General features: G+C 39.9%; 1 protein-coding gene across 1 annotated transcript in view; it reads left to right on the top strand.

Moving 5' to 3' along the window:
- Positions 1-17,864, top strand: part of UFL1 (UFM1 specific ligase 1) — a 153,258-nt gene that overhangs the window by 67,787 nt on the left and 67,607 nt on the right. The window contains exons 9-11 of the mRNA XM_077487222.1: positions 265-440; positions 7,873-8,052; positions 9,831-9,951. Of these exons, the coding sequence (XP_077343348.1) occupies positions 265-440; positions 7,873-8,052; positions 9,831-9,951 (477 nt within the window). The remainder of the gene's footprint in view (positions 1-264; positions 441-7,872; positions 8,053-9,830; positions 9,952-17,864) is intronic.

Genomic DNA, 17,864 nt, shown 5'->3' with positions numbered 1-17,864 from the left:
AATGTTTCTCTTTTACCATTAGAAATACCAGTTCAGTCACCTAGCTCAATAAACACTGATTTATTGCATGTACTGCTGGTCATGGGACACCCCATGACTTTGTAGTTAATATGCTTGTGAAATGTTTTTTTTTCTCTAATTTACAGTGGATCTATGCCTTGGTTAATCTTATTGTTTTATAACTGTACATCATAATTTGTAATTTTTACTTTTAGATTTAGTTCTAACCTTAACACACTTTCAAATATATTTTTATTATTTCAGAATTTGATTCCTTATCCAGGCTTGGGATCCCTGACCCCTTGGGTTATGTCAGAAAACGCTATAAGTCCACCCAGTTAATTTTTCTGAAATCAGTTTGTGTTGGACAAAGTATAGTAGATCAAGTGGAGGCTTCAGCAGAAGAAGCTATTAGTTCTGGATCATGGCTGGATATCATGGTGAGTTTAGCGAGCTAAAAATGAAAAAAATGTAATTTTAGAATTAATGTGCAGAAGCTTAAGCATAAAACACTTATTATATATAAGGTAAGGTGACATTTCCACCACCTTGCACATCAGGAATCTAAATATAAGGAGGAAGCACTTACTGTTACCTTTCTTGTTTAGTTTGACTTGTGTAGTCTCTATCGTAAACAAGAACTATAGGCTAAACGCTTTTATCTGGATTCTAATAGCAGAGATGTTTTTGATATGTTAGCATATATATGGTCACTGTGGTTGTGTAGAAGTCCATCTACCGATCAACTTCTGTACAACAGCCCTGTAGCATTGAGCCGCAGACTATAGACTGCAGCACTAATCGGTGTATTCTGATGGTGGGGAAGTCTCCCCACTGTCAGAATACAGTACAATATCTCAGCAGGAGGATTCCCCCATCCACCTTGAATGCATGGATGGGGGAATTGAGTCAGATTTTGTTTTCATTCCAATGCATGGATTACCTTAGACTAGCAGTCAGGCAGGGGTGCCTAACATCTCATTGCATATTTACAGCTTTGAGGCTTTAGGCCTAGGAACCTTCACATACCAGGAAGTATTCAGAGGAATTGAAGACAAAAGGTATATATTTTTCTTGCTTAGGCATAATTAACACCTATAGATGTTCCCTATAAAAATAGCAAATATTGACTTTTTGAGTTCAGGTCTGTTTAAGCCTCCTATACAATTCATCTCTGGTCATTAGCTGTAAGGTATTTATATAAAAGACAAAAAGATTGGTTATCACTTAAGTGGTATGCTGACATACTAATTGACAGCTTGGGCTGGCCATACATTAAGCACTTTTCTTTCCTTCACCCCGTATATTGAGAAAATTCGCTTGATTTCCCATCAACACATTTAGTGTTGATGGAGGAACCCCCCCTCCCCCTCGCTCTTGTATTCTGACAGTGACAGGCTTCCCTGCTGTCCAGATACAATTACTGCTGCCGGCTATAGCAGACCACAGTAATTGTACAAAAAAAATAGGCTGGTTGTCTATCGAGCGACTATTTAAAGAGGCTGTAAACTTCCATTGGTAAGCTGTATCTATAGGTAAGCCTATAATAAGGCTTACCTATAGGTACTGCAAATATCTCCTAAACGTGCGCCGTTTAGGAGATATTTGCTGTACACTGCGCCAATGTTGTCAGAAGCAGCCGTCTGTGCCATTTTTTCAATAGCGAGTACGTTGAATGGCAGCTCCCGCGCTTATGCAATGTCACAGGAATCCGGCCAGTCACAGAGCTGGAGTCCACAGCCCCGGAAAAAGGGGCGAACATGGATGCGGTCTGCAGAGGGGACAACGCGGGCTTCGTTTGCAGGTAAGTGTCACATAATGTGCTAATATGCGATGCATACTAGCATATTATGCTTTTACTTTGCAGGGGGAAAAATAAGGAAGTAAAACCCATCAGGGTTTACTTAATCTCTAACTTCCTTTTATGAAGGTAACTCGCAAGTGATTTAGGGGGCGAGTTCACACTCTTGCTTTGCGGTAACTAGCGTTAAAATATTTTGATTGGCAATGCTAACACAGATTTACAGTTAAAGAAAAAATGCACGTGTTGCCTATAGCACACTAAGTAGATTGTGATATTGGTCCTATATTTTGTATTGCGCATCCTGCATCAGTAATTCACATAAATACATGTCACTGATGCAGAATCTAGCAGATGCAGTCCTACCTATCTTGTTTAGTGCACGTGTTCTGAAGTTTAGCACCTCCACAGCAATGCTTTCCCAGCTCCCTTCATGGAATGTAATAACTTCTCTGATATTCTTCATGGTGAGACAGGTAGGCCCTTGATGTCAAAGACCATCACACGCAAGGGTATTGAGAGAGATAAAATACCATTTAGCATTGACTCTAAATGCTTGGTATAATTTTATTGACGTACATTTGCTGAGGAGAGTGCAAGATGGCTACATAAAAGCCCTCTGTTCACTGGCTTTGGGCTTGTGTAGATGGCATCAGTTTCAGACACCTCTGAGATCATTCAGATTCCAAAAAGAAAGGACTTTAAAGGTTGACACTAGAGTCCCGAAATAGGAAAGAATAATGGTCTCAAATCATAACAAAAAACATTGAATTTATCATTATCACAATAAAAACATATAATATATGAAAAAACATGAACATGTCTGGAAAACACACTGTCACATGTAACAAAACAGATTAGATGCTGATATATGGAAATCGCATGGATGGCATAGAAATGGATTATAGAGTAGTCCTAGAAGGCCCCTTCTGGCTGAATGCCACACATACCAGATCACAGTGTCAGTGCCAATGGATCGCTACGCATTTCACTGATAGCTTTTTCAGGAGATCCTATTGGTACTAAAAAAAAGTACATTGGAATTACTATAAAGTTCAGATATTTTTAAACATATACATATGCACACACACACACACACATATATATATATATATATATATATATATATATATATATATATATATATAAAATCATGCTTAATTATACATTGTGTGGAGGCCATTATCTTAAAATATACAGTATATTTTGACCGTTTAACAATTTATCCATATTTTTGGAATTTTTACAAATAACCGTTATGCATAATGTTTAAGACATGAAAAGAAGAAATAGAGCACAGGAAAAATACTATGTAGTACATTCTTAATTATTGATGTTATTATAAATAAAAATTATTTGAATCCCAATGTACATACCATAGCAAAGAGGCGCATCCAAACACAGCACATAGGGCTTCGTCAATGAAGCAATGCACCATCACAGAAAAAAAAAGGGGGAGGGGTGATGGAGAATAGGCTGAGCAAACGAATAAATGATAAAACATGGAGCAAAAGCGCGAGCTCAAGACCTTGCACAGACAGCCAACGCGCAACTTCTTTTTTTTTTCTTTTGTGATGGTGCATTGCTTCATGGACTGAGCTCTGTGTGCTGTGTTTGGTTACTCCTCTTTGCTACGGTATGTACACTGGGATTCAAATTTATTTTCGGTATCCCAGCATTTATAATAACATCAATGATTAAGAATACACTACATAATATTTTTCTTGTGCTCTATTTCCTCTTTTTGTGTCTTGAACACTTTGCATAACTGTTATTTGTAAAAATTCCAAAAATATGGATAAATTGTTAAACAGTCAAAATGTACTGTATATTTTAAGATAACGGTCTCCATACAATGTATAATAATTAAGCATGATATTATAGTATATACAAGTGTGTGTATATATGTATACACATTTGCGATACATTGGCGCTGACACTGTGTTCTTGTATGTGTGGCTTCAGCCAGAAGGAAACTTCTAGGACTACTCTATAATCCATTACTAGGCCATCCATGTGATTTCCATATATTGGCATATAGATTGGCTTATCTGTTCTGTTGCATGGGACAGTGTTTTCCAGACATGTTCATGTTTTTTCATATATCGTGTGTTTTTAATGTGATTATAATAAATATTTTTATTATGATATGAAACCATTCTTTCCTATTTCGGGACTCTAGTGGCAACCTTTAACCACTTCAGCTCCGGACCAATAAACACCTTAAGGACCAGAGGTCTTTTTGCAATTTCGCACTGCGCTGCTTTAACTGGTAATTGCGCGGTCATGCAATATTGCACCCAAACGAAATTTGCGTCCTTTTCTTCCCACAAATAGAGCTTTCTTTTGATGGTATTTGATTGCCTCTGCGATTTTTTTTTTTTGCGATATAAATGGAAAAAGAGCGAAAATTTTGAAAAAAAAATATATTTTCTTCTTTTTGTTATAAGAAAAATCGAATAAACTAAATTTTAGTCATACATTGAGGGCAAAATTTATTCAGCCACATGTCTTTAGTAAAAAAAATGTCAATAAGCGTATATTTTTTGGTTTGCGCAAAAGTTATAGCGTCTACAAACTAGAGTACATTTTCTGGAATTTACACAGCTTTTAATTTATGACTGCCGATCTCATTTCTTGAGGTGCTAAAATGGCAGGGCAGTACAAATCCCCCCCAAATGACCCCATTTTGGAAAGTAGACACCCCAAGGAAATTGCTGATGGGTATGTTGAGCCCATTGAATATTTATTTTTTTTGTCCTAAGGGATTGAATAATGACAAAAAAAAAAAAAAAAAATTTTTTTTACAAAAAGTTGTCACTAAATGATATATTGCTCACACATGCCATAGTTATATGTGGAATTGCACCCCAAAATATATTCCGCTACTTCTCCCGAGTATGGCGATACCACGTGTGTGGGACTTTTTGGGAGTCTAGTCGCGCACGGCACCCCGAAAACCAATCACCACCTTCAGGATTTCTAAGGGTGCAAATTTTTGATTTAACTCCTCACTACCTATCACAGTTTCGAAGGCCATAAAATGCCAAAATAGCACAAAACCCCCCAAAATGACCCCATTTTGGAAAGTAGACACCCCAAGCTATTTACTGAGAGGCATGTTGAGTCCATGGAATATTTTATATTTTGCCACACGTTGCGGGAATATTACAAACTTTTTTTTTTTTGCACCAAGTTGTCACTAAATGATATATTGCTCACACATGCTATGGGCATATGTGAAATGACACCCCAAAATACATTCTGCTGCTTCTCCCGAGTACGGGGATACCACATGTGTGGGACTTTTTGGGAGTCTAGTCGCGCACGGCACCCCGAAAACCAATCACCACCTTCAGGATTTCTAAGGGTGCAAATTTTTGATTTAACTCCTCACTACCTATCACAGTTTCGAAGGCCATAAAATGCCAAAATAGCACAAAACCCCCCCAAATGACCCCATTTTGGAAAGTAGACACCCCAAGCTATTTACTGAGAGGCATGTTGAGTCCATGGAATATTTTATATTTTGCCAAAAGTTGCGGGAATATTACAAACTTTTTTTTTTTTTGCACAAAGTTGTCACTAAATGATATATTGCTCACACATGCTATGGGCAGAAGTCAAATTACACCCCAAAATAAATTCTGCTGCTTCTCCCGAGTACGGGGATACCACATGTGGGGGACTTTTTGGGAGCCTAGCCACGTACGGGACCCCGAAAACCAAGCACTGCCTTCCGGATTTGAATATAAAATGCTATAAAAAACAAACTAACCAGAGTCACCCGTAACACTTATACGGTGATCAGTGGTGAAAGGGTTAACTAGGGGCAATCAGGGGGTTCAAATTTTTATTAGGTAGTATATGGGGGTCCCTGGCACTATATAAAAACCTGACGGGGAACCTAAATAACTAACTGGCTAACCAGCGTCACCAGTGACACTTATACTGTGATCGCTGGTGAAAGGGGGTGAAAGGGTTAACTAGCAGCAATCAGGGGGTTAAAACCATTATTGGGTAGTATATCGGGGTACCTAGCGCTATAAAAACCTGGCGGTGAACCTAAAAAAATAACTAGCTACCTAGCGACACTAGCGACACTGATGCAGCGTTCAGAAAAATTATCGCTTAGTGACACTGGCAAAAGGGGGTGAAAGGGTTAACTAGCGGAAATCAGGGGGTTAAAACCATTATTGGGTAGTATATCGGGGTACCTAGCGCTATAAAAACCTGGCGGTGAACCTAAAAAAATAACTAGCTACCTAGCGACTGTAGCGACACTAATGCAGCGATCAGAAAAACGATCGCTTAGTGACACTGGCAAAAGGGGGTGAAAGGGTTAACTAGCGGCAATCAGGGGGTTAAAACCATTATTGGGTAGTATATCGGGGTACCTAGCGATATAAAAACCTGGCGGTGAACCTAAAAAAATAACTAGCTACCTAGCGACACATGCAGCGATCAGAAAAATGATCGCTTAGTGACACTGGCAAAAGGGGGTGAAAGGGTTAACTAGCGGCAATCAGGGGGTTAAAAACATTATTGGGTAGTATATCGGGGTACCTAGCGCTATAAAAACCTGGCGGTGAACCTAAAAAAATAACTAGCTACCTAGCGACTGTAGCGACACTAATGCAGCGATCAGAAAAACGATCGCTTAGTGACACTGGCAAAAGGGGGTGAAAGGGTTAACTAGCGGCAATCAGGGGGTTAAAAACATTATTGGGTAGTATATCGGGGTACCTAGTGATATAAAAACCTGGCGGTGAACCTAAAAAAATAACTAGCTACCTAGCGACACATGCAGCGATCAGAAAAATGATCGCTTAGTGACACTGGCAAAAGGGGGTGAAAGGGTTAACTCTAGGGGCAATCAGGGGGTTAAATCTTTATTGGGGGGTGATAGGGGGCTACCCTGGACCTAACACTAACTGTCCTGACAGTTTTTACTGTCACAACTGACACTGAATGCATTGATCAGTAAAGAAATGATCAATGCAATCAGTGACACTGTGACTGGGGGGGGAGGGGGGGCGGGGGGGGCGATCGGGGGGGGGATCGGGGGGGGTTTGTGTGCCTGTGTGTACCTACATGTCAGTGTAGTGTTGGTGCACACTTACTTTTACTCTTCTCCTCGTAGTCCGGTCAAAAAGACCGCCCCGAGGAGAATGACATCACTTCCTCCTTCCTGTGTAAACAATACACAGGGGAGGAAGCTTCTCATTGGCCAGGAGCGATCCAGAGGGGGTGGCCGAAAACCAACGGCCATCCCCTCATCACGGAGCGCTCCTGGACCGAATCGGACCGCCGTAAACAGCGGGAGGGGGTCCGATCGGACCCCCCACCCGCTGGAAGGCAATCACGTAGATGTACGTGATTGTGCCTGCCTGTGCCATTGTGCTGACGTACAATGGCAATACGGCGGTCCTCAAGTGGTTAAAGTCCTTTTTTCCTCTTCTTTTTTCTTTATTCTATTTTTGCTGAACTACCATCTGCAATATTTGTCTCGGTTTCTCCTGTAATTATTCAGATTTCATTGACAGGTGCATTGACCCGTGTCAAGTGGGTTTTGCTTTCACTTAGCTCTATTTGAATATACAAAACCCATTTGAATCGAATATATGACCAGCAATAAAGGCCTAATGCACTTTCAAAATACAGTAAAACTTAAATCACTGGAAGAACCAAGTACAGCGTCCATCTTCATTCACAACATTTTGCTTACTACTAACTCAAATTTCCATTCTAAATCCAGTTCCTTATCTGCTTGGCACCCACCACGATGCCAAGTGTTCCCACTTACCACAGCTACCTGGTAAACAGATTACATGGTACGGCTCCATTTTCTGGTACTGCCTGAGCGCTTAGAAATTACTGTATGCTACTGTACTGAGAGGGCTAACAAGAGAAGTGATTTTCTAAATGGACATTAGCCTAAATACCGCAGAGGTTCCAATGCAATATTTGAGAAATAAAATGAAAGGTTTATTTATGTCTTTTATTTACTGCTTTGAGAATCGCAGACCCGCTAAAAACATGATCAAATTACTGTGTCTCTTAAACTCTAGACGTTGTTACCGAGTTGTCTTTCGGTGGAAGATGCCTCCATCTTACTCCAGCAAGTGATGAGAAAGTTAAACAAAGGTTCATCTGCTCGGATCTTTGGTGACACCATTGTCATCAGTGAAAAATTTATAAGTGAATGTACCGGACTTTTTAATGATCTCATGCATCATAAAGCCGAAAAGGTATGCAATCATTATCTTTCATTAATTATAAATATACAGGTTTTATATAGCGCCAACAGTTTATGCAGCGAGATGCAGATTTACAACCTGATTTATTCATTATTTTGAATGGGAAGACTGCAGTGGTCTATACATACACACACACACACACACACACACACACACACACACACACACACACACACACACACACACACACACACACACACACACACACACAGTATCTCCCAAAAGCAAGTACACTGCTCGGCTAAATACGATTAAAATGAAAACAATCGCAGAAGACTAAAATGGGACTAAAACTAAAATGCCATTTTAGTCCTAAGACTAAAACTAAATTGATATGTGCTGCCAAAATTACACTGGTACACCTCTAAGGGAAAATGTCCAAATTGGACCCAATTAGCCATTTTTCCTCCTCTGTGTCATGTGACTCGTTAGTGTTACAGGTTTCAGGTCTGAATGGGGAGCAGGTGTGGTAAATTTGGTGTTATCACTCCCACTCTCATATTGGTCAGTGGAAGTTCAACATGGCACCTCATGGCAAAGAACTCCCAGTAAAAAATAAAAATAAAATAATTGTTGCTCTACATAAAGATAGGCTAGGCTATAAGAAGATTGCCAGACCCTGAAACTGAGCTGCAGCATGGTGGCCAGGACCATACTGCGGTTTAACAGGAAAGGTTCCACTCATAACAGGTCTCTCCGTGGTCGACAAAAGAAGTTGAGTGCACGTGCCCAGTATCATATCCAGAGGTTGTCTTTGGAAAATAGATGTATGAGTGCTGCCAGCATTACTGCAGAGGTTGAAGGGGTGGGGGGGTCGGCCTGTCAGTCCTCAGACCATGCGCCGCACACTGCATCAAGCTGGTCCGCATGGCTGTTTTCCCAGTAGGAAACCTCTTCTAAAGATGATGCACAAGAAAGCCTGCAAACAGTTTGGCAGACTAAGGGCATGTATTACTGGAACCATGTCATGTGGTCTAATGAGACCAAGATAAACTTATTTGGTTCAGATGATCTCAAGCATGTGTGTCGGCAACCAGGTGAGGAGTACAAAGACAATGTGTCTTGCCCGCAGTCAAGCATGGTGGTGGCTAAGCATGTCTCCAGACCTAAACCCTACTGAGCATCTGTGTGGCATCCTCAAATGGAAGGTGGGGCAGCACAAGGTCTCTGACATCCACCAGCTCTTTGATGTCATTATGGAGGAGTGGAAGAGGACTCCAGTGGCAACCTGTGAAGCTCTGGTGAACTCCATGCCCAAGAGGTGTAGTAAGGCAGTGCTGGAAAATAATGGTGGCCACACAAAATATTGTAACTTTGGGCCCAACGTGGACATTTTCACTTAGGGGTGTACTCACTTTTGTTGCCAGTGGTTTAGACATTAATTGTTGAGTTATTTTGAGGGGACAGCAAATTTACACTGTTATACAAGCTGTACACTCGCTACTTTACATTGTAGCAAAGTGTATTTTCTTCAGTGTTGTCACATGAAAAGAAATATAAAATATTTTGCAAAAATGTGAGGTGTGTACTCACTTTTGTGACATACAGTGTGTGTGTGTGTGTGTGTGTGTGTGTGTGTGTGTATGTGTATGTATGTAAATATATATATTTAAAAATATATATATATATATATATGTGTATATACACACACACACACACACACACACACACATTAAGTTTTGTTTAAACCACATTTGAAGGCTATTGATTGTCTGAAAATATTATAGTTATATCAACATTATTATTGTGTGTCTGTCCTTTAATTCCAGGAAATGAAGCACAGCCCTGTATTTCTGGTAACAGAAGAAGATCTCAAGCAAGCATCCTTATTAGAAAATGCCCTTGTGGGAAAAAAAGACAAAAGGGAGGAAAGGAGGAAGAAAGCTACAGGTTAGAAATAAAGACAGCAATCTATGGTGTCCATTTATGAAGCAGTAAACAGCGGTGATCCCGAGGATCTCCACTGATCACAGGCCATAAACAGTTTATGAAACAGAGATAATTGGGGGAGAACGTGTTTGAACATGTTCTCCTGCCAATGATCTCCGCACACTGAGAATCCTCATTGACTGACACAAAAGGCCAGTTTATGAAGCTGCGATCTCAGTGCTTCACTGGCGATTTGTGTCAGAATTAACCACCCCATTTTACCAGCTCAGAGGTGGAGAATCGGGTAGTGAAGAGAGAATCCCGGATTATCTGAAGAGGAAGGGGGAATATTAATAACTTCCTTTACTTCTACCTCTATTAGACCCCCCAAGACAGTAACCATGTCCCCCTGTCATATTTATGTGTGTGTGTGTAAAATTATATTTATATATATATATATATATATATATATATATAAAATATATATATATATATAGTATATATATATATATATATATATAATATTGTAGGGGGACTCTCTATTTTATTAGCATTAACATTAACCACGCTGTCTGTCTGTGTATTGAGCAGTGATAATTTATCACTGCTTTATAAACTTACATCTCAGCGTTTCTGCGTAAAGTATCATGAGATTCCAGTATCAGGGACCGTTCTCCACAGTTTGAAGCATTTGTAGATCACTTCACTCCTCCAAAGGAGAAGCGATCTACAAAGCTTCATAAACTGGCATCCAGAGGAGAACGATCTCCTTTGAGAATGCCGGAGAATGAAATTCTTTCACTGCTTTATAAACGGACACCTAAATCTTTGTGATATTCAAATAATAAAATACAAACAATATATAGTTGCACTACCAATGTAATAAAAGTAAAAAGTGAATAAGACAGCAGCCAGCATCAACAATGATAAAGTTGTGAAATCAAAACAAAAACTAAAAAAAGTCAGGGCTAAAGAAATGAGCAAGCCATTGGAAACCGATTTCCAAGGCGAGATAAATCCACTATACAAGTGCATAGATTTTTTTTTTTTTTTAATTAGTGTAAGTAGTGGTAATCTGATGCGTGACTGTAACCACACTATAAGACAAAGTGGAATCACCACAAATAAGTGCGAATGTCAAAATTACACTATAAAATAATAATATAATCTACATTCAAACAAAGTGAGTAATGAAAAATGTAACATGACAAACGTCAGTGAAACAATCGCTAAGGGTCCTTATTACAGTGACATGGATAGTAAAATGTATAGTTCAACACTGTCCATTAGACAATGAATGAGTTCCTCACAAGGAAATCGTCAGGAATTCATATAGGGGAATTCAAATATGTGGAAATAACTCAAATCATATATAGCTTATCATCCAATATACAGCAAGATGACATCAGATAAAGGTAATGGATACTCTTACCACAGAATATGGACTTACACACCATAGTGGTGAGTCAATCAGGCGTGAATATACTCGAGGACAACTCGAAGACAGATATAGTCATCCACCTAGGAGGTAATTTATGGAAGAAAAAAATATAAAGAAAAAAAGCCTCCACGTAGAGCAGGTCACTCCGGTAAAAAATGTATAAAAAAATAATAACAAACATCAATGAAGATGTATACACAAAATAGATACAAAAAGCATGGTAAATCCGGCCAGCAGGCTATGTACCCGACATGTTTCGTACAAGTGTACTTCAACAGCAGCATCGTGACGTCACTGACCTCTAAACTCCGCTCACCTGGTATGATGATCAGTTTTTTCTACAAAGGAAGGGTGTAGCGATGGGGGCAAAGTTTGCCTCCAGCCTTGCCAACCTCTTCATGGCCGTTTGGGAGGAGGATGTCATCTATGCCCTACAGCATCCAGATTTGACGCTGTGGGCGGGGTACATAGACTAAATCCTCCTCCTATGGAAAGGCGATGAGGAATCCTTACATGAGTTTTATGGTCACCCTTAACGACAATGATATGGGCATAGTTTTGACTTACGATATGAGTTCTATTAAGATACAGTTCCTTGATCTGGATATATCCGTTGTAGATCACCGTTTGGTCTTGAAGACCTTTTTCAAAGCAACAGGTATATCCCATTGTCATTATGCCCCGTGGCTTAAAGCTGTACCACAAAGTCAACTATTGCGCATTAGGAGAAATTGTACTGATCTTTCAGATTTTCTTCTACAAGCGGATACTTTAAAATCTAGATTTTTGGATAGGGGTTATCTTCCTAGTGCTATCGACGATGAGATGCGCCGAGTGATGGCACTGGATAGATTTACCCTTACTAATGTACAAACTGCACATAAATTAGATACTAGATCTAAATGGTCCATTGTTACTCAGTTTTCTATACAATCCAAACAGATAAAAAGTATATTTAATAGCCACTGGGATGTTTTGAGAGTCCAGTACTTCCGGAAAAGGCTGCTGTTAACTATAGGGGGACACCTTCTCTGAGAAATAGGATTGCCCCGAATGTGATCGATACTACATTGAAATTAAGGTTTTTTCAGGACTCGAAATGTTTTTTTATCCATGCAAAAAGTGTAATGTGTGTATACACAATGCGTTGTGTGGTAGCAAGATTGATACTTTTGAGTCTACCACTATTTCTGCAATCTATCATATGAAGTGTTTTGTCACTTGTGCCACACGGTTTATCGTTTACCTTATCACTTGCCCATGCAAGTTACAATATGTCGGACGCATAATTCGAACATTTTCGACTAGGGTGAACTAACATATTGCTAATATAAAACTAGGACTCACTAACCATAGTGTACCGAAACACTATTTACCTGTTTATAATAAAAACCCTTTCGGGACAAAATTTCAAGTTATTGATAGCTTCTCTCCACATTGTAGAAGTGAACCTAGAGTGAGGGAAGTTTCTAAGCTGTAAACATTCTGAATTTATCAACTGAAGTGTTATTCCCCTTGCGGGCTAAATCTCAACTGGGATAATAATGCATTTATTCATAAATCCTAATGGTAGATTGATTTGGTACTTGGCTTACTTTGAAGTTTTGAAGTAAGCTTTGAAGCATCCTTTTTTTCATTATTACTATGAGTGTTTAATTAATTTTATAATTATTTGAAATAGTGTTTAAAGGTATTGTTATTGATATATATTGCCATTTATTGGCTATTATTAATATCTATGAAGTATATCTAATAGCCCAGCAGTCCTATTTTGATATGTAGGTCTGCTGCTGCTGGCTCTGGTCTCTTTCCTCCCCCCCCCTTTTTTTTTTTTCGATATGTGTCATGTATTATTATCATTGATTTTTATTGCCATTCATTAACGGTATTATTATTGATATATATATCTTTAGTAGGTGTATTTGTTGGTAGTATCTAGTGAGGGTATACCAGCTTTTGTTTTTGCTATATTGATGATTTTTATAGGTATAATTTTGGTCCCCTAGGTGCCCATTATATGTTTGTGCAATACAGAGGGCTGGCATTTATTGCCTGCTGACCTATTGTTTACGACCCCTCTTGGTTACATTTCCGGTGAGTGGAGTTTAGAATGAGGCTTGGGGCGCTTCCGCTGATGGCTGTCGATGCGCAATGACACAGGGTCAGCGACATCACGACACTGTGACGTTCAGCTTAGCAAATGGGTTGATCCGCGGCGACTGGCCCCTCCCCGTTTCTCCTACCCGGGTGACGTTGACCTCTTATCACCGCCCTGTTCGGAATGCACTCCACTGATTAGAGTTCATTGCAAGGTTTGGAACACACGGGGGGTGATGACATTGTGGCGGCTGATGTGCTGATGTTCTTTTACACTGATTGGCTACACTCTTAGTGTCAGCAAGGTATGTCCGATTTTTTAAGTCTGCCGTTTTTATTGGACACGGTTTGGCGCCATACATTTAAACAGCTGGTACCTGTGTTGCTTATTTTAGAGGTAATATATATATATATATATATATATATAGTGTGGAATCTTATTAGCAGGTTTATACCCCAGTTCAAGTACACTTGTACGAAACATGTCGGGTACATAGCCTGCTGGCCGGATTTACCACGCTTTTTTGTATCTTTCGTGTATACATCTTCATTGATGTTTGTTATTATTTTTTTATAAATTTTTTACCAGAGTGACCTGCTCTATGTGGAGGCTTTTTTTCTTTAGATTTTTTTCCTCCATGAATTACCTTCTATGTGGATGGCTATATCTCTCTCCGAGTTGAAGTTTGGATGGAAATACTCTACCTCTGACACCCTTAATATTTGCATCACTGAACGCTGTTTTAGTGAGGAGTGGCACCGCTGAACGTTGTTTGATGTTGCATCATTCCAACTGGATGAGCGGACACAGCTGAGGATATTCACGCCTGATTGACTCACCACTACGGTGTGTGAGTCCATATACTGTAGTAAGAGTATCCATTACCTTTATCTGATGTCATCTTGCTGTATATTGGATGAGAAGCTATAAACGATTTGAGTCATTTCCACATATTTGAATTCCCCTATATGAATTCCTGGCGATTTCCTTGTGAGGAACTCCTCCATTGTCTAAGAGACAGTGTTGATCTATACATTTTACTATCCATGTCACTGTAATAAGGACCCTTAGCGATTGTTCCACTGACGTTTGTCATGTTACGTTTATTTTTCATTATTCACTTTATTTGTTTGAATGTAGATTATATTATTATTTTATAGTGTATTTTTGACATTCGCACTTATTTGTGGTGATTCCACTTTGTCTTAGTGTGGTTACTGTCGCGAGTCAGATTACCACTACTTACACTAATGAAAAAATGGATTTATCTCGCCTTGGAAAACGGTTTCCAGTGGCTTGTTAATTTCTGCATTTTTTTAGTTTTTATTCTTATAATAAATGTGACAAGCGCAGGGATTTGACTGATGAACAAATGAACAGATGGACTTATGAGACAAGTCTGCAGAATTTCTTAATTGTATTGTCCAGATTTCTCATAGAGCTCCACATATAACTGCAGCTTTCTCACTAGTCTTACTTAATTCCTAGTGGTACCGAGTACACGTAGTACTTTGTCCCATCTTCCTAGTTGCCTAAAACCATAATCAGCAACGCCATACAGGGCAGTCCTCCCTGGTGCATGGACGTCCAACAACGCAGCTAGCAAAGAAACATCTGCTAGATAGGGACTGCATGTCTCCAGCACCCAGCACTTGCCTGAGGCAGGCAAGATTGTAGAGAGATGGGAAAAGACAAGCGTAACCTTGGTAGTGTAGTAAACAAGGGGAACAATATTCATTAATGATTTAAAACGCACTTGCAAAAAAGAGATTGTGCAAATTGGAAAAAGTCAAAGCTGCTGCCTTTGAAGCTTGGAGCCCCTGTGGAATTCCCCTGCTTAGGCTGTGAGCAGAGGGAGAAGGGCACAGGTAGGAGAGAGACACTACTGCAGGGAGACAACCCAACCAAGAATGGAAGCCTGAGCCTGGATGGAGAGGATGTCTCGCACTGCTGGGAGTGTGTTGGGAGATAGAGATGCATTTCAAAGCATGTTGCTTCTTCCTCAACCTACCAAAAAGTGACTACCTGCCAAAAATAAATGCAGCACTAAGGATGGGCTCAGGCTTGTTCGCAGCTCCACATGCCCAAGCTCGCCAGGAAGCTTACACTGCACAGCGTTAATCACAGGCAGTGAGATATTTCCTGATCTGCGACTGCACAGATCGGGGAAAGTCTCACTGCCTGTAATTAGCACTGTGCAGTGTAAGCTTCCTGGCGGGCTCAGGCATGTGGAGCTGCAAACACGCCTGAGCCCATCCTTATACAGTACTATAGGGACTGGTCCAGGAATGACTGCAACAATGGCAGAGTGTAGGAGCAAAGAGTGAACTACTTAATTTATCGTATTAACTAATAATAGCAAATAAAAGTTGTGGCTGTCTCATTTTAAAATCATAAAATAAAAGTACCTACCAACAAAAAAACGTAAAAAACAGTTGTATTGGAATCAAAAGTTGTAATTGCATATACAGTGGTGTGAAAAAGTGTTTGCCCCCTTCCTCATTTCCTGTTCCTTTGCATGTTTGTCACACTTAAGTGTTTCGGAACATCAAAACAATTTAAACAATAGTCAAGGACAACACAAGTAAACACAAAATGCAATTTGTAAATGAAGGTGTTTATTATTAAAGGTGAAAAAAAATCCAAACCATCATGGCCCTGTGTGAAAAAGTGATTGCCCCCCTTGTTAAAACATACTATAACTGTGGTTGTCCACACCTGAGTTCAATTTCTCTAGCCACACCCAGGCCTGATTATTGCCACACCTGTTCACAATCAAGGCATCACTTAAATAGGAGCTGCTTGACACAGTAAGGTCCACCAGAAGATCCTTAAAAGCTACACATCATGCCGAGACCCAAAGAAATTCAGGAACAATTGAGAAAGAAAGTAATTGAGATCTATCAGTCTGGAAAGGGTTATAAAGCCATTTCCAAAGCTTTGGGAATCCAGCGAACCACAGTGAGAGCCATTATCCACAAATGGCGAAGACATGGAACAGTGGTGAACCTTCCCAGGAGTGGCCGGCCGCCCAAAATTACCCCAAGAGCACAGCGACGACTCATCCAAGAGGTCACAAAAGACCCCACAACAACGTCCAAGGAACTGCAGGCCTCACTTGCCTCAGTTAAGGTCAGCGTTCATGCCTCCACCATCAGGAAAAGACTGGGCAAAAATGGCCTGCATGGCAGAGTTCCAAGGAGAAAACCACTGCTGAGCAAAAAGAACATCAAAGCTCGTCTCAATTTCTCCACAACACATCTTGATGATCCCCAAGACTTTCGGGACAACATTCTGTGGACCGATGAGACAAAAGTGGAACTCTTTGGAAGGTGTGTGTCCAAGTATATCTGGCGTAGAAGGAACACTGCATTTCATAAAAAGAACATTATACCAACAGTAAAATATGGTGGTGGTAGTGTGATGGTCTGGGGCTGTTTTGCTGCTTCAGGACCTGGAAGACTTGCCGTGATAAAAGGAACTATGAATTCTGCTGTCTACCAAGAGATCCTGAAGGAGAATGTCCGACCATCTGTTCGTGTACTCAAGCTGAAACCAACTTGGGTTCTGCAGCAGGACAATGATCCTAAACACACCAGCAAGTCCACCACCGAATGGCTGAAGAAAAACAAAATGAAGACTTTGGAGTGGCCTAGCCAAAGTCCTGACCTGAATCCTATTGAGATGTTGTGGTATGACCTTAAAAAGGCCGTTCATGCTCGAAAACCCTCTAATGTAACTGAATTAGGACAATTCTGCAAAGATGAGTGGGCCAAAATTCCTCCAGGACGCTGTAAAAGCCTCATTGCACGTTATCGCAAACGCTTGGTTGCAGTTGTTGCTGCTAAGGGTGGCCCAACCAGTTATTAGGTTTAGGGGGCAATCACTTTTTCACACAGGGCCATGATGGTTTGGATTTTTTTTCACCTTTAATAATAAACACCTTCATTTACAAATTGCATTTTGTGTTTACTTGTGTTGTCCTTGACTATTGTTTAAATTGTTTTGATGTTCCGAAACACTTAAGTGTGACAAACATGCAAAGGAACAGGAAATGAGGAAGGGGGCAAACACTTTTTCACACCACTGTACAGTTGTGATCATGAGTTTACATACCCTGGCAGAATTTATAATTTCGATTTCTTGGCCATTTTTTAGAGAATATAAATAACACAAAAACTTTTCTTTCACTCATGGTTAGTGTTTGGCTGCAGCAATTTATTGTCAATCAACTGTGTTTACTCTTTTTAACAGTGGTGGTTGGTGCAAACAAACAAAAAAAATTAAACTCTTAGTGATGCAGGGCTGTAAATAGCTATTTATCAGGTGATTATGTATCATTACTGCTAGATAAACTGTGCCTATCATATGCAGCCTCGCTGTGCCCATCCATAT

Source organism: Lithobates pipiens, unplaced genomic scaffold (genome assembly GCF_037356315.1).
Source record: "Lithobates pipiens isolate NorthernLeopardFrog02 unplaced genomic scaffold, aLitPip1_a1.2 Scaffold_18, whole genome shotgun sequence".
In the NCBI taxonomy this organism is placed as follows: Eukaryota; Metazoa; Chordata; class Amphibia; order Anura; family Ranidae; genus Lithobates; species Lithobates pipiens.
This window is presented reverse-complemented; position numbering and strand designations above follow the sequence as displayed.